The sequence below is a fragment of the Populus trichocarpa genome, chromosome 10 (genome assembly GCF_000002775.5).
Source record: "Populus trichocarpa isolate Nisqually-1 chromosome 10, P.trichocarpa_v4.1, whole genome shotgun sequence".
NCBI lineage: Eukaryota > Viridiplantae > Streptophyta > Magnoliopsida > Malpighiales > Salicaceae > Populus > Populus trichocarpa.
In genome coordinates, this window is record NC_037294.2 from 13,036,759 (window position 1) to 13,051,701 (window position 14,943).

At 34.1% G+C, this 14,943-nt stretch overlaps 1 protein-coding gene across 1 annotated transcript; it reads right to left on the bottom strand.

The window, feature by feature from the left end:
• Nucleotides 1-7,021: 7,021 nt before the first annotated feature.
• Nucleotides 7,022-14,418, bottom strand: LOC7459770 (putative clathrin assembly protein At2g01600). The gene is made up of 15 exons (XM_024610460.2): nt 14,074-14,418; nt 13,899-13,968; nt 13,693-13,790; nt 12,846-12,984; nt 12,599-12,726; nt 11,149-11,241; nt 11,007-11,057; nt 10,481-10,546; nt 10,331-10,396; nt 10,089-10,169; nt 9,907-9,987; nt 8,745-8,912; nt 8,552-8,633; nt 8,309-8,430; nt 7,022-7,653 (listed from the first exon to the last, which is right to left on the bottom strand). Exons 1-15 carry the CDS (start codon nt 14,161-14,163, stop codon nt 7,312-7,314), a joined length of 1,677 nt encoding a protein of 558 aa, XP_024466228.1. The 5' UTR covers nt 14,164-14,418; the 3' UTR covers nt 7,022-7,311.
• Between the last annotated feature and the right edge of the window lie 525 nt (nt 14,419-14,943).

Consider the following 14,943-nt stretch of genomic DNA (forward strand, 5'->3'; position numbering starts at 1 on the left):
TTTTTTTCTTGTCTTTTTTGTCAAATTTCAATTTGCTTTTAATTTTATCATTTGATCCATAATTGTAATTTGTTATACTTTTCAAATTTAATTCTTCTTTTGATTTTAATCTTTTTTGGATCTCTATGTGAATTCGATTTTTCTTTTTAATTCCTCCATTAATTTAAAATTCTAAGTTGTCCTCTTGTTTATTTTTATTTTAAATTTGGTTCTCATTCTCTCAATTGTTATTTCTTTTTGAATCCTTTTATATAATTGATTTTGTTGCAATTTCATCATTCAACATTTGATTTGTTGAGAATTGAATTTTATGATTTTTTTTAGAAATGACGTTTTCTATTTAATGATTATTGTGAAAAGTTGACATTATTTTTTTTTTTATTTCATCATTTGATATTATTTTTTCTTGAAGAATGGACTTCATGATTTTTTTTTGTTTTCTTTCAATCAAGTTATACCAATTTCATGATCTGAGTAATATATTTGATCGGTTAACCCGAGTATTTTTTTGAGTTGCTTTATTTATATATATATATATATATATATAGTTTGGTCCATCAATCTTATTTTAAATTAAGCTTCACTATTTTTTCTGTTTTGTCTTTTATTAAATTAACCTGTTTACATGATTTTGACTCAGGAGGTTCGGTGGAAATTCGAATTTGAATCGACCATTAAAGTTCCGTGATCTCTGTTTTTTTTTTTTTAAAAAAAAAGGGAATTAGGTGATCTCTTTTTCGGTCAGTTTTTCTGGAAATAATTACGTGTTGACAAAATAAACAAGACTCGTGAATTCAGAATACTAATAAGTAGGTGTTGCTAGTTGGGTTGGGGTAGGCTGAGGCTGCACCGCCACAAACCGACCACCCCCATTTCATCATACTTTCCAGATTTTCATAATTATCATGCCTAAGCTCTAAATTATGCCCTTGTCAGGACAACACCACACGTGCCAATTGCCATGCAGCACTTACCAAACAAATCTCCATCTCTCTCTCTCTCATGTTTAAATTTATCAAATTCAAATTAAATAAATGATTAGATCTCGATCCAGTAAAAATCATAAAAATTTAAATACTTATTTTACTTATTTTTCTTTTTATCTCGTGAAATCCAAATCATGTAAATTGATACAAAAACAGAAAAGGAAAATGCTAGCTGGAATTGTTTTAACATAAAATTTGAAACGTTTCGATGTTATCATTGAGTTTTTCCCCAAAATAAGATACTTTTAAAACTTTATTACCAAAATGAGGTACTTTTAATTTTATTTATGAAATCATGGTATTTTTTCTGTCATCTAATATCTCATTTGTCCATGTCATTTTCTTATTTGATATTTTTAAAAGTAAACAATCATTTTCCATGTCATTTTAATAGAAAGCATTTAAAAAATTATTTGATTGAATTAAAAAGAAAAACAAACAACAAAGATTGAGATTGGAAGCTTAAATCGACAGAGAAACTATATAAAATATAAACCATCTTTAAAAAAAAAACTCCCGTTTTGATTTTAAATTAAGGAATCCAATTCTGTTTTTTTTGTTTTGTTTTGTTTTTTTTTGCGTTACCCATCCAAATCGCTTTTGCTTTAGTCATGTTTACACCAATAATACTCCGTGCTTCGATTTTGCTATACTGATCACATAAGCATACTAAAATAATTTTAAAATATAAAAAGATAATTAGTTTAAAATTTAATTTTTCACTTAGAATTAGTTTTTGTATATCTTTAAATTATTTTAATATATTAATGTCAAAAATAATTTTTTTTAAATAAAATAAAAAATACTATTTTAATAAATTTCTAAATAAAAATTATTTTAAAAAACATTTCAAACATTTTCAACTCTCTGCTTTTGTTCAAACATATAGATTTCTGGTTGCCAGCTCAGAACTATATGATAGGAGTTCGAGTATGAAAGGTGTCCACTGTCCACACCCCTTTTTTGCAATTTTTTAACCAGCTAACTTACGCAACTTTGAAATATTATATATGTGCGGGGGAAAAAAAAAAAAAAAACCTTGGAGAGCTTTTTTGCTGGATTCATCCCTCTCTGTCTTTCCCTTTTAACTTTAAAATTTTGACCAAAAAGACAATATTCTAATCGCCATGAGAGTCACATTATAATTTTCAAAAGAGGAGCTAAAAATTTCTTCTTTCCATACCGTTTTGCAATTTAAAAAGGCTCCCTTCAATATCCAAATCATCATCCCCACCCCCAATATTTTGTTTGAATTTATTTTTCTAGAAAAGGGTCCGTGCTGGTTCAAAAAATTGCTCACATATTTTGAAATTGGCATAGCATTGGCCCACATTATTCTCCATGGTCCAAGATTACGTGCCTAATTCTGTAAAAACTTCAAATCTGATGTCTAGAGTATAGGTACGAACACAAGATTGATCAAATCAAAAGGAGAAATGTTGCTGGTGCCGACCAATGCCGTGGTCTCAATTAAATGGAGGGGCCATAATCCTCATGGCCTCGCGTGGCTGTAAAGATATCACCTAGCAAATAACAAAGTATTAATTTAGCTTAATCTTTTATAATAATTATACACCCTGTTCTCATTTCCAATCATGACCCTTTAACCTTAATTTTAAGCATTCAATTTAGCTGGTCAAGAACAAGGGCCATTGCTATTTAGGTCACGGTCACAAATTTTGTTTTCTATGTCTTTTTTTATTGTATAGTGTACAAGAGCCTTTAAAGTGCTTATATTGTAATTAGTAGAATTTTATTAATCAACATGTCACGTCATCGATCTTCTAGTTTTAATGTGGATACTCATGAAAGGAAGGCTTGATATCGGTAATCAAACCTTAGTCTAGAAAGAGGATCCGAATAATTAAAGGAGAAAAAAAAGTTAAGAAAATTATGGAATATAAATTTATGATGTTTTTCAAAAAAATGTAATTATGACTAATAAAATATTAAGATTACCCGTGTAAAAGAAATCTCAGTTTCCAAAAAAAAAATTACTGAAAATAGAAACATAATTTTAAAAGTAATATGAATTATATTAATTATTAAACCTCCATCTAGGTTTACAACTTTTTTTGATGAGATTATAGAGTATGGTTATCGACGAAGAATGAAAGGTTTGTAAGCAAGGGCGAAAACAGGAGGGCTGGCAGGGTTCTGCCCTGTAATTTTTTTTTTCCAGCCCCTCTCTTAGTAATATTTATATTTTAATCTAAATAATAAAATAACTAATATTTTGACCCTTTTTAATTTTATTTTTTCGCTATCCATATTAAGCTTTCTTTTATAATCATCTAGATCAAAGCTAGAATAAGATTTGCCTCTACATATCAAGTTTTTATTTTGTAATTATTCACATCAAAACTACAAAATTATGCTGCATATTAGTTAATAAAACTAAGCTATACTTTATAAAATACCATAGTTACAAGTACATGAAATTCTCAAGATATGTAGTAATATGGCTGTGCAAAGTATGCACGTGTATTTATTTAAGGTGGATTAAGGTTTGAAAGGGCTGTGTAAGAGATGGATGACCGCAAGATAGACATCATATTTTTTGTCAAAGCTTCAAAGAAATCTATTTCAGTTGAGATAAGCACTGATGATAGTTGAACTGTCAAATCTACATGGCCCGGTCCCCGGTTCTTCCTCCAGGGCACTGTTTTAATCTGCAAGGTTTTAGGATGGCTAATTTTGGTTTTTAGCATATCTTTTCAGAGATATCCGTGAAATAATATAATTGACTAAAAATAGTTAAATAAAATAATTCACACTTATTGCTATTTTAAAAAATAATTTTTATAGCTTATTGCTATTTAAAATAATAATATATAGGCAGGTAAGAGGAGAGATGAGAGAAAAAAAAAAACTCTAGAGATATGTTAAAATTTCAATTATAACATTACCAGTATTTTTTTTAAAATAAAATAAAATAAAATAAATAATATTAAGAAAAATCATCAATCGTAGACTAAACTTACGACTAAAAATAAAGGATAAGCCACTAGTCTTTGACCCAAAAAAAAAAAGGGTGCTCTCGGGTCACTGTTAGTGACCTCATCTTATGTAGCGGTCAATTTGGTCCCTTATTTTAGTCCAAGCAAGCAGAGGTGTGATTCGGTGATGGTGTGGAGCGCCTGTAGAATTCAAGGTCATGAGGTCATCTCGTTTCCCTGCATAGCTACTCCCCCAGCCTTTAGGTGGTACCGGACCTATGGTTAGACAGTTAGTGCCGTTTGGTAAAGGATTTGCATAATCTGCGTTTCCAAACATATTATTGTTTGTTTTTGTATTTTAAAAATATTTTAAAAAAAATTTACTTTTTTTTTTTATTTTTTTACTTTAAATTAATATATTTTTTAATATTTTTAGATTATTTTGATGCGCTAATATCAAAAATAATTTTAAAAAAATAAAAAAAATAATATTTTCATACATTTATGAATGAAAAACACATTAAAAAACAACTATAATCATATTCCCAAACACACTGGCCGTTTAGAATTACAGTAACGATTTAAAAAAAATATATATATTAAAAAAATTATATTTAACTTTTTTTTAATATCAACATATCAAAATCATTAAAATACATAAAAAAATTACATTACTTCATTTTTTTTCAAACTAAAACACTTTTAAAAAATATATACAATCATAAGAAACCAAAAAAAAAAAAAAAACACTGTATCAAACACCTCCTAGGCTCCTAGTCTCCATTTAGTTCAAGGTGCTTGTCGACATTTAAAACGCTATCTCATAGTGTTCGGTAAGCTTTATTTATGTCGGTAAACTAAAATTTCTTTGTGGAGCATGCCCGAGCGCTCCATCAATCGGCAAAAGCGAAAGAACTCCATTTTCCGAGTCTTCATGCTTCTATATGCAATATCTTCATCATATATGCTAAAGTGATTTTTTCAATTATATCAAATACATGTACAATATCTAATATATGCATTTTAAATTGTTTTCAATGCAAATTTATTTTAAAAATAATAAATTCGAATGATATATCCCTCCTAAACTCTTTGTTGTGATGATGCAGTAGCTCTTTTTGCAAAGAAACTAAGCAAACATAGAATTTTGCAAGATTCGGAAACTCTTACCATCCTTTAGACATCAAAAAGGTAGGTAGCATAAGAATATTAATTAGTACAATACATAGAAGCAAGAACCGAAGAATAAATTACTAGTTTTGTCGGTCCTTTTTTTATTTTCTAAAATTAATTAAGTGTCCTAATCTGTGATCTTCTTTCCCACGGAAAAGGATCGAATGATTAACAACATAGGAAAGCAAATAATGACATGAAAAACAGCTGTGGATTTGTGATAAATAACAGGATACCACTAACCAAGAAAAGAAATGAGAAAAGAGGAAGAGAAGGTACAAGAGGAGCGAGAAATGAACAAAGGCAAATTCTACAATATTTATATCAATGGGGGCTGGTATGCCGCGGTAATGATGGTGATTTGAGAGTGTTTGAAGAGGTGGGACATGGGTTCCTTCTCTTTTCCTATGCTTTATTATTGCCCCATGCATGTTTCTGCTTACCTTACTCTCCTTTTGCTTTGTTGCTCTCCCCTTCTTTTGGCTTTGAAGAAAACCTGCACTTCACATGCATGCTTGCCTCTGATTATGAAAAGTAATGCCTCTTGGCTTCAGATTTTTCTAGTTCCATATAAAGCTGAAAGACAAATGTTTGCGAGATGAAACATTGTCTGTCCTGATTAAACATGCATTGCATTAGATCATTGGCCGACTCTTATGTTCTAATTCTTCTGTACAGGGAAAAACAGCAAATGGAAATTAAGCAAAGTGGTATCTTAGTATAAAGATCTTCAAGACCATGTATAGATCTTTAGTCGCTAATAATGACCTAATCCTTGTTTATTTACTTAAGGCTAAAACGAGAGGATGGGGGATATAATTGTGACTTAGATGCACGTGCCAGGATATCATCATATGAGCAGGGCCCCTGTCCACATAGATTCGAAATACGCATTGCACATTGCATGCTGCTTACTAAATATTAAAGGACGGGGATGATCAACTGCCGGCTCCAAAAGATGACGGTGAGTAGGCACCGTGCTGTAAACTTAAAGGTAAACAATCTCACTTCTTATATCATGTCCGGCAGGCTAATAATTTGAAGTTCCGAGCTGCTACTGTTTCATAACACAACTTTCTCAGAGAAGTCATCTTGGGTAACACTCTCTCTTGCCGGCAGCCTTTTCATGGCAATAAGCAAATTGAAACTTTTCACTTCCTCTCAATTGCCCGCGTGCTAAATCACAAGCTATCAACTAGCACGGCTTTAGGAACTGAGAATTTCCAAAGATGTACATTTTCATTATCCAATAAACTCTCTCATGAAAGAAGGAAACCTTAACTTGGTAACCTGATGGTATAATCAATGAAATTACCATCTACTTCGGAGTTGACTTTAGGAACTTGCTAGATGGGGCAGGCGACAGATTTAACGTAAATCAATATATATTTTGGTGAATGCCCTATTTTGTGCTTTGGACATCTATCCCATTAAAAAAAACAAGGAATTTGTGATTGCAAAACAGGAATGCAAAATAATATTAGGTATCCCACAAAACCTAAAGAAAAAGAGAGAAGGCTATCTGACCACCTTTGTTATATATCTAGCTCAAAAAGAACATTGTATACCTCATCAGATGCTCTGCGAGACATAAGAAGCTCCATCCTGGCATGTGGATTCGTTTCTTAATCCTTGCTTTCACAAATCCCAAATTCCTTTTCCCCTTCGGCCGATGGTTTCACAGAAGCTGCTGGAGCCCAGTGCGTCCTAGCATTCTTATCATCTCCTTTGCATCTCTAAGAGCTGAAGCCTTCAACTGACTACAACGGAACAACTTTCCTAGAACTCCATATGATTCCTAGTGTTGTCGTTATTCAGTGGTCTGTATAACAACTTTTGTACCCGAGGTATCATTCAACATAACAAACAAACAATCACACTAGAGATAAAGTATCGGGTAAAAAAAAAGTCAGGTCAAAAGTCTACCGAGAATTCAACACAAGTAATTATTATCAATATATCTACAATCATGCACAAGGGGAGAAATTACAAAAATTAATTATGAGAAAATTGGGATCCGTATCAACTAGTTGTCAAATAATACACATCCACCACCTAACTTTCACAACCCAAACCAATGTAAGATCCATTCCGCAAACCGTCACGCTTGTGGGTGTCAGTAAAAACCCTATCCCACACTTCTTTTCTCATTTCCAGGATGTAAACCGATGCACCATCTATATCACACTCCTCAAATCTCCAAAAACAAATGATTACAAAAGACTTGTGCTTCCAAAGGGATTATTAGTCTCAGGATGGGCAGGAAATGCCCCAAACCCTGTTGTATCACCAAAAGGATTTGCATGGCTCGTCATCACATGTTGCTGCTGTGGCTGTGGGTAGGGAGGTTGATATGGACTGAAAGGATTGTGCGGCTGTTGAGCCATTGCTGCCATTTGGACCGAAGGAGGAGGAGCAATGCTGTTTGACAAAGCAAATGGATCTTGTACCTCAAATGGATTAGGGGCTGGTGCTCCATAAACAGGCTGCTGGGCAGCTCGATATGCTCCTTCATGGTATAAACTGTCCAGAGTGAGCGAGTCCAAGCCACCAGCCTGACATTCATAAAAAATAGAACACGATAGTTGAAGAGAATAACCAGTCAATATGCTTGCTATTCTTAAAACAATTTCAATCATATGCACAGATATTGTCAATAACTGAAACAAAAATACCAAGCAAAGTTCCGAAAGTGTCAAGGCTCAGAGCTTCAGTTCCTCGAGACTTAAGATCATTTTATACACAAGGCAGACTTGAAACAATCTGTCTGAAACACATTACATTATGCAAAACAACCCCAGCAAATACAAAAAAGCCTATTTGTCTGCACAAACATTTACACTCAAACAACATGGGAACGCATGCAGCATGTCTAAGTAGCTCCTTAAGCATGGAAAATAAAGCCTTCAAACTCCTTGGCTCCTCAATTACTAACTGATGAAAACTTAATAGAAACTGAAAGAAAAGGGTATGCAGAGAAGCAATCATTTTCTACCTATCTGGTCTAAAATATTTTTCCTCGTCAATGCTGAATTATAATGGTTTTTTGCAACATTAACATTGTCGACATGCCTACCAGAACATCAACAGAAATAATTATATCACCATGCATTCTCATGATGGCTAACCAACAAAGAGAAAAGACCATGGACAATACATGTATGTATGTATGGAAACGAAAAAGAAAGAAAGAAAGAAAAGAAGGCCTACCAATTGCCTCTCATTAGTGGCAGAAATATTGCTGCTTGGAGTGGTGACCAGGGCAAGTTCCCATCCAGTAGGATCAAAATCTTTTGCTTGACCAGCAGCAGAATTGAATGTGGGTGCAGCATCTGTTAGATTAGGAGTTGCATATCCCAGGTTAACATATGCAAGCAAGCAAGCCACCAGGAATCATAGAAGTTGCTCAAATGAAAGAGATCAGAAGAAAAAAAAGGGAACAAGTTTGGTTACTTGATTCAGATGGAATTATAGCCAGAGCCAAAGCATTGCTTTCCTCAATGGAAGATGCATCGGGAGCTGCATAATTCAATCCCTAAAAAACACCAAAAAGGGAGAAAGGTGGTGTTAAAAAAAATGGAAGAAATAGGGTTAGTTCTCAGAAATTATCAATCAACATAAAGTTGACTGACAACTAAGAGATTACCAGCAAATCTCCAGTGTCTACGCTGTTCTGAGGAGGGGCTGTAGAAGCAGGAGGAGCAATCTCAACATTGGAGACAGCAACATCATCTGAAGGGGGTGGCTCAGGTTCATCACCGGATGATTTGGCATCTTCTGAAGGACCTTCTTCTGGTCTGTAGGTCAATTGAAGCTGTTTGAAATGACCGCATATTAGTCCTATAACATTTAACCTCTAACAATGATATCCCTTATCAAGGAAGAATGAGCTCACATGCACACATCGCACGAGAAAGAGACCAGATAGCATAACTGAATATGCAGCACTGTACATCCTTTTCTTCTACTTAGCCAAGTTGAGAGCTATTTTCTTAATTAGCCAAGCAAGAACCATAATTCCATTTTGCAGCAACATCCTTGCTATGGCCACATGACTCATTCATTTCCTCCCTATTTTGGCTCTTATAAAACCTCCAAAGAGATTTGAATCATGTATAGTGGGTGATGTAATCGGGCTTCCATTTCAAACAACCAAATCAATTACAGTGTGTTTCTCTCATCTTACCTCCACTGACATTCATTCCAGGAATTCACATTTTTTTTCAATAAAATCTTTTTTTTTTCTATCATGGCAGGTGCAGCTCATCCAATCATGACATTTTATCTTCAGCCGTGCTTTCTTTATGAAATGTTCTTTAAGCCCAGCATTCAAATCCCATACTGAATAACAGGGCCTAGTATGACAGCTATTCCAACAAAATTCCATTTCACCATAATTGGCATGGACTGATCCATTGCAATCTAGAGGCACTCGTCCAACTGATTATCAAATTATAATTCCGGCTACAACATAGTATTAAATATCTTGCTCTTTGTGGGTAATCAATTCTGTGCACAATAAATGATCAAACCTTAGTATCTCTAAGACCTCTTTTCCAACATCAAATCCTCTCTCTATTTTCATGATTGGCTGAAATCTAGTCCACATACTCATCAAACTTGACCCATTATCCCACCTGACATTCTAACAAAAGAAGAGGCAACGGATTGACAGCCAAAAATCCTGGGCTTCTGAAGGCTAATCAAATATTAAACCAGTAACAATATAACAAAAAAGACATTTGATATGAGGAACAAATCATAAATTGAAAATGCATTGGACATTCTTGTGTAGTAATGGCACTGACCAATGGCTCGTTTGGAACGGAAACAACTCTCGGTGCCTCTCTTATGTACTCTTCCATGGTTGTAAGAAAGGATTGTGGAGGCTGAAAAAGGTCGGGACAATAAAGTCATAAACTAATGCTATTGGAAGGATGAAATAACTAAACCAGTGAAAACTCTAAACCTGCTTCATAGCATCAAATACCTCTCTCAAAACAGGAAACTGGAAATTCCTAGCAAGTTCCAATCCTTTGCATAGTTCATAGAAATCAGAAAGGTTACCAGCCTGCGGGAATAAACAATTTTTTTTCAGCAAAACACCATGTCTAGCAAAAAAACTTTTTAGTTGTGGAGACTTCAGTCCTAAAATGAATGTTACAACATTAACGATGTATTAATGAAAATTTTAGGAGTTGATAAAATGAAATAATTGATGGACAACATGACCTGTTGGCCGGCTCGTTTGTAGATATCAAGGGCTGCAATAGCTTCGTGTCTTGGCATCTCAAAAAACTGCAAAAAAATGAAAGATTTAATAACAAATGCAGACAAAACCAAATGCTTGCACAGTGATGAAAACTAAGAGCAATAGATTGCCTTATCCACAAGATTGATGATCCCATCATTAACAGAACAGTATATTTTAAAGCTCTCCTTCAATACCTGAAAATTGCATGTAGCAAAAAGGTCAGCAACCACTTCATAATACAAGAAGAGGAGGCATAAATGAAACCTGTATCTTCCGCAATTTAAATCTATCCTTTTGTCACTCAGTTGGCAGGTTAAAGGACATGGCCATATTAAGTGTGAAAACTCATGTAGAATTGCTGCAGTTTAATAGGTGGATGTAAATAGGAGTTTTTAAAGTAGCAATTAAGTAGATAAGGGGAGTAATTGATCTAGTGACTTTTGTGCAGAGGCAAGCCAGAAAAAGAAGAATCGGATAGAACTACACTGAATTTTCCGCAATTCTTTTCTTGCTATACGATACTTTAGAATAACTTGTGAACTTCATAAACCCAAAGCAATTAACGCAGTATAAATACAGAAAAGGCAAAATGGAAAATACAGAAACAAAATTCTTGTGCAAGACAATAATTACAGCAGAGAGAGGCAGGCTTACCAGAGCCAGAGCATACTGTATAATATAATTTCCAACTGCTGCACCTTCTGGCTGTAAAAGAAATTTATATCAATTTTTGTTCTACTTAACATTGCAGAGTGTTCAAATAACAATTTACCAATGGATAGAAGAAGTTCCATACCCGACAGCCAACAAGACGATACAACAGCTGCTGTAAGGCAGGCAACTGTTCCAACAGTTCTTCACTGTCCAAGTCCCTAGTCCGGCTGTGGCCCTGCTTAAAATAGGCAAAAACCAATTAAATGCAACATTACATATCAATGAAAGCCAGTCTCACCCAAATATTTCAGCAAGTCAATAACCAAATCAACAAGATTCCACATCAGCTTTAATAATTTGCTCCTGCTTGCATATTCTTGTGGATAAAATGTGAGTTTAGTGAAAGAAATTCAAAAAAACACCAAAGCCAACAAAATAAAAGGAAAAAGAAAAACAAGCTTCCATTTATGGACTCCCTAGCTGTTAATCAATCACAATCAATTTTAAAAATATAAAGCCATCCAATCAGAAACCAAGCCACGATAGGGCAAGTTCAAAAGACCCTTTGTGAAGGCCTGCTGATCTTGATCATAATGCAATGCCACTTTTTGACTAAATCACATCCTCAAGTCTCATCAAATGATTCCTAAGCAAATAATGTGCAGGAGTTATTTTGCAACCAAAGGAACCACAAATCTGGTGTTTCCAAGATTACAAAATACAAAAGATCCGACTGGTCGGGACAACCATGTCCTAAACCTTCACTGGCTTCTTCTGTTCAGGTCTTCTAAGCTTGGTCTTTCTAGAACCTTGTACTCTGAAATTTCAGGCAGAATGCATCCTTTTATTTTCTCATAATTATGAGTTTGTTAAGACCTTTTGATTAGGAGCATTAGGGCTTCTTCGGTATTGTTGTACCGAACTGTCTTGTGCTATGTCGTGCTGCATTGTCTCTAGACTGGACATGGTCCAAATTTCAATGAAAATCACCACATGTTATATCACAATAAAAGCCAAAATTGTGGAAGGTTCAAGGCAAAAGAAAACGCTTGCACCCTCCATGAAAAAAAGCTGTGCGGGCATTTAACCATTTGATCAGTCCATGTAGTAGTGATTGACATTTCATAAGGAGTCTCCTATTACTGTAGTGCTTTGAGGGCTTTAGACATGGTAATTCTTTCGAGGATCTTGAAAGATATTATTATTTTTCATCAAAATAACCAAAAAGAGTATTTTAAGAAAGGTAAGACTAAAAGATCATGGAGGAATCAACAAATACCGAGGGAAAATTACAATCAGCTCCGTCCTTGCAGCACTACTGCACAGACTTAGCAGTTCTTTGTTCCAAAAAAAAAAAAAACAGAGAGAGAGAGAGAGGAAGAAAGAGTATGACATTTGCAATTACGCACGCATTTTAATGAGATTGCAACTCTTTTTAAAGTAACAAAAAAATACTAAAAGATGCTGAATAGGGAAAGAGAGAAATTAATAGATGATAATACTTTCAATAACTAGAGAATCTTGCTGTCTTCTATGTTCTGATATTTCCTCCTTTTATTAGAAAAATAAGAATTGCTAATCCTGGGACATACCTTATCCTGTCCTTGGCCAGGTCTTGGAAGACGCTCTGCTTCAATGTCATACTTCAGAATTTTGAAGCACTCAAGCCGTTCCTCCAAAAAAAGTGCATATGTACGCACCCAAGCAGAGCAATCCCAAGCTGAAGAAGAAGAAATATAATGAAAAAATAGAACTATAAAGGTACTCAGTTCATGAAGAGCAGTTAGAGGCCAATGCTTGTGGCCCGAGAGAGAGATAGAGAGAGCAGTATCAAGTTACCAATAGGACTTGAATCATCCTTGAAATTAGAAAGTTGGAGGATGTGTCCTCTCTGGGAGAAATTCAGAAGTTCTTCTCTGAAAGTAGGATCGCCCTCTCTTAATAATCTATGGATCACAATCAGTATTTTCAAAGCTACCTGTTAAAAATGCAGCAGCAGTAAAAAGCATGATACGAGCATCTTCACCGGAAAAAAAAAAAAGGGGTGGGGGGGTAACAACAAATTCTAAACAATCAATTCCAAGAACTTCACATAAAGTACTCGAACAAAGGTGTAATATATCAGCGAGAAACATTTGAACCACGTCGAATAAAATTGAACTTTGCAACAGCAAAAACTTTCAGCATCAAAGTTAGATAAGTGCACCAAGAAAAAACTGGAAATTATGTTGCATGGGATACAACAGTACATATAACATGAGAATCTGAAAACAATATAGTTAGGTAGCTTTGTGAAACCCAGAAAACACCAAAGAAAATAAAAGCAAAAAATGCAAAGAAATTACAAATATCAAAACACAAGGGTAAATGCATGGTGAACTTCTATGAATTTGATAGTTGAGTGCTGTCAAGCTGATACAGTATAATAACTACGAAATTTTACTGCCAATAAAGAAATGGTAATGCCACTTACCCTGTGTAAATTACAGTATGTATGAAGAGAACAGCGACCTAAACTAATAGTTTCTTATTAGAAAAATAGTAGCTTTAAACAACTCCACGAAAAAAAAACGTTGTAGCATTGGATTGACAAATGCACATATCGATCAAGCCAAACCCCAATTCATGAAATTTTTTTTTAAAAAAATGAATTAAATCAACGAATGAATTAAGTCGAGATCTATACCGTCCAACTATGAGTTTTGGCCAATCGGCGGGAAAGAGCATGAATGCAATAAGCAACATCAGCTCGAGGCCGAATCGTTGACGTGGCAACCAAGATTTCTGTAACAAACAAATCATTAAAAAAAATAACTATCTGGAAAAAACACAAAACTGGAAGAGCCCCTTAAATTAAAATCGAAGAGAGAGAGAGAAAGAAAGAGTACTAACTTCTAAGATGGCGCTCTTTTGGAGGACACTCGACGTGGTTAGTTGCTTTGACTACGGCCACATCCAAATCCTAATTTTTTTTAAAAAATAAAATCCATCAATCAATCTAAAAATAGAGAAAGAGAGAGAAATTCGATTAGATTTATAATAAAAAGGAAGAGAAGGAGAGACGGACCGCATAATCACTATTGACATGAGCAAGACCGACTTTGGTGGAGTCTTTGAGAGCGCCATAGGCTTTTCGCCATGTCTGAAGTGTACCCATTATCTTCGCTTACTTATTTTAATTTAAAATAGATATCGATCAGATCTCCTTCCCTCTCTGTATCCAATCTAGCAATGATATAGGGACGTGGTGATCATGCCCTATTTCTCTCTTCTCCTTTTTATTTTCTGGGAGGGAAGGGAGGAGAGAGAGAGAGAGAGAGAGAGAGTTTGTGGGTGGAATTGATCAACGAGAGATTGGAGAGAGGAAACAGAGGATGGATGTGCTGGTTTTTTTCATTTCTGTTTTTTTTTGGGTTTGATAAATTAATTATTATTAATAAAAATATTTCGGGTCTGACTAAACTAAATATTCATACTTTCTTGGCTGTAAGTTTGCCAACCAGTGGCTGGTTGGCTCTTGGCGGGCCCCCTCGCACGGTGCGCCATCATAATTGTTTAGTATTTCTTACTCATAACTCTGCAAAAACGTTTTCTCCGAATAGGTACCTAAATTTTGAAAGTTCTCAATCAAGTCCCTTCAGTAAAAAGATAAGACTACAAATAGTATCATTATTCCAGCATCAATTACGCAATCACTTTCGTTCCTGAAATATAAATTATTTATTACTTATACGAAGATTTTATTTTATAGCTTATAAGTTTACAAATTAATTATTATACAAAACTTTAACATAAATTGGGTTCGAGAAATTTTATAATGCTAAAAAAATAATTAGTGATATTTTATTAATTATTTTTTATGTCTATTTTAAAAAAATAGATACAAAAATTCTAAGTAGACATAGTTTTATATTTTTTATAATTCATGGGTTTTTTT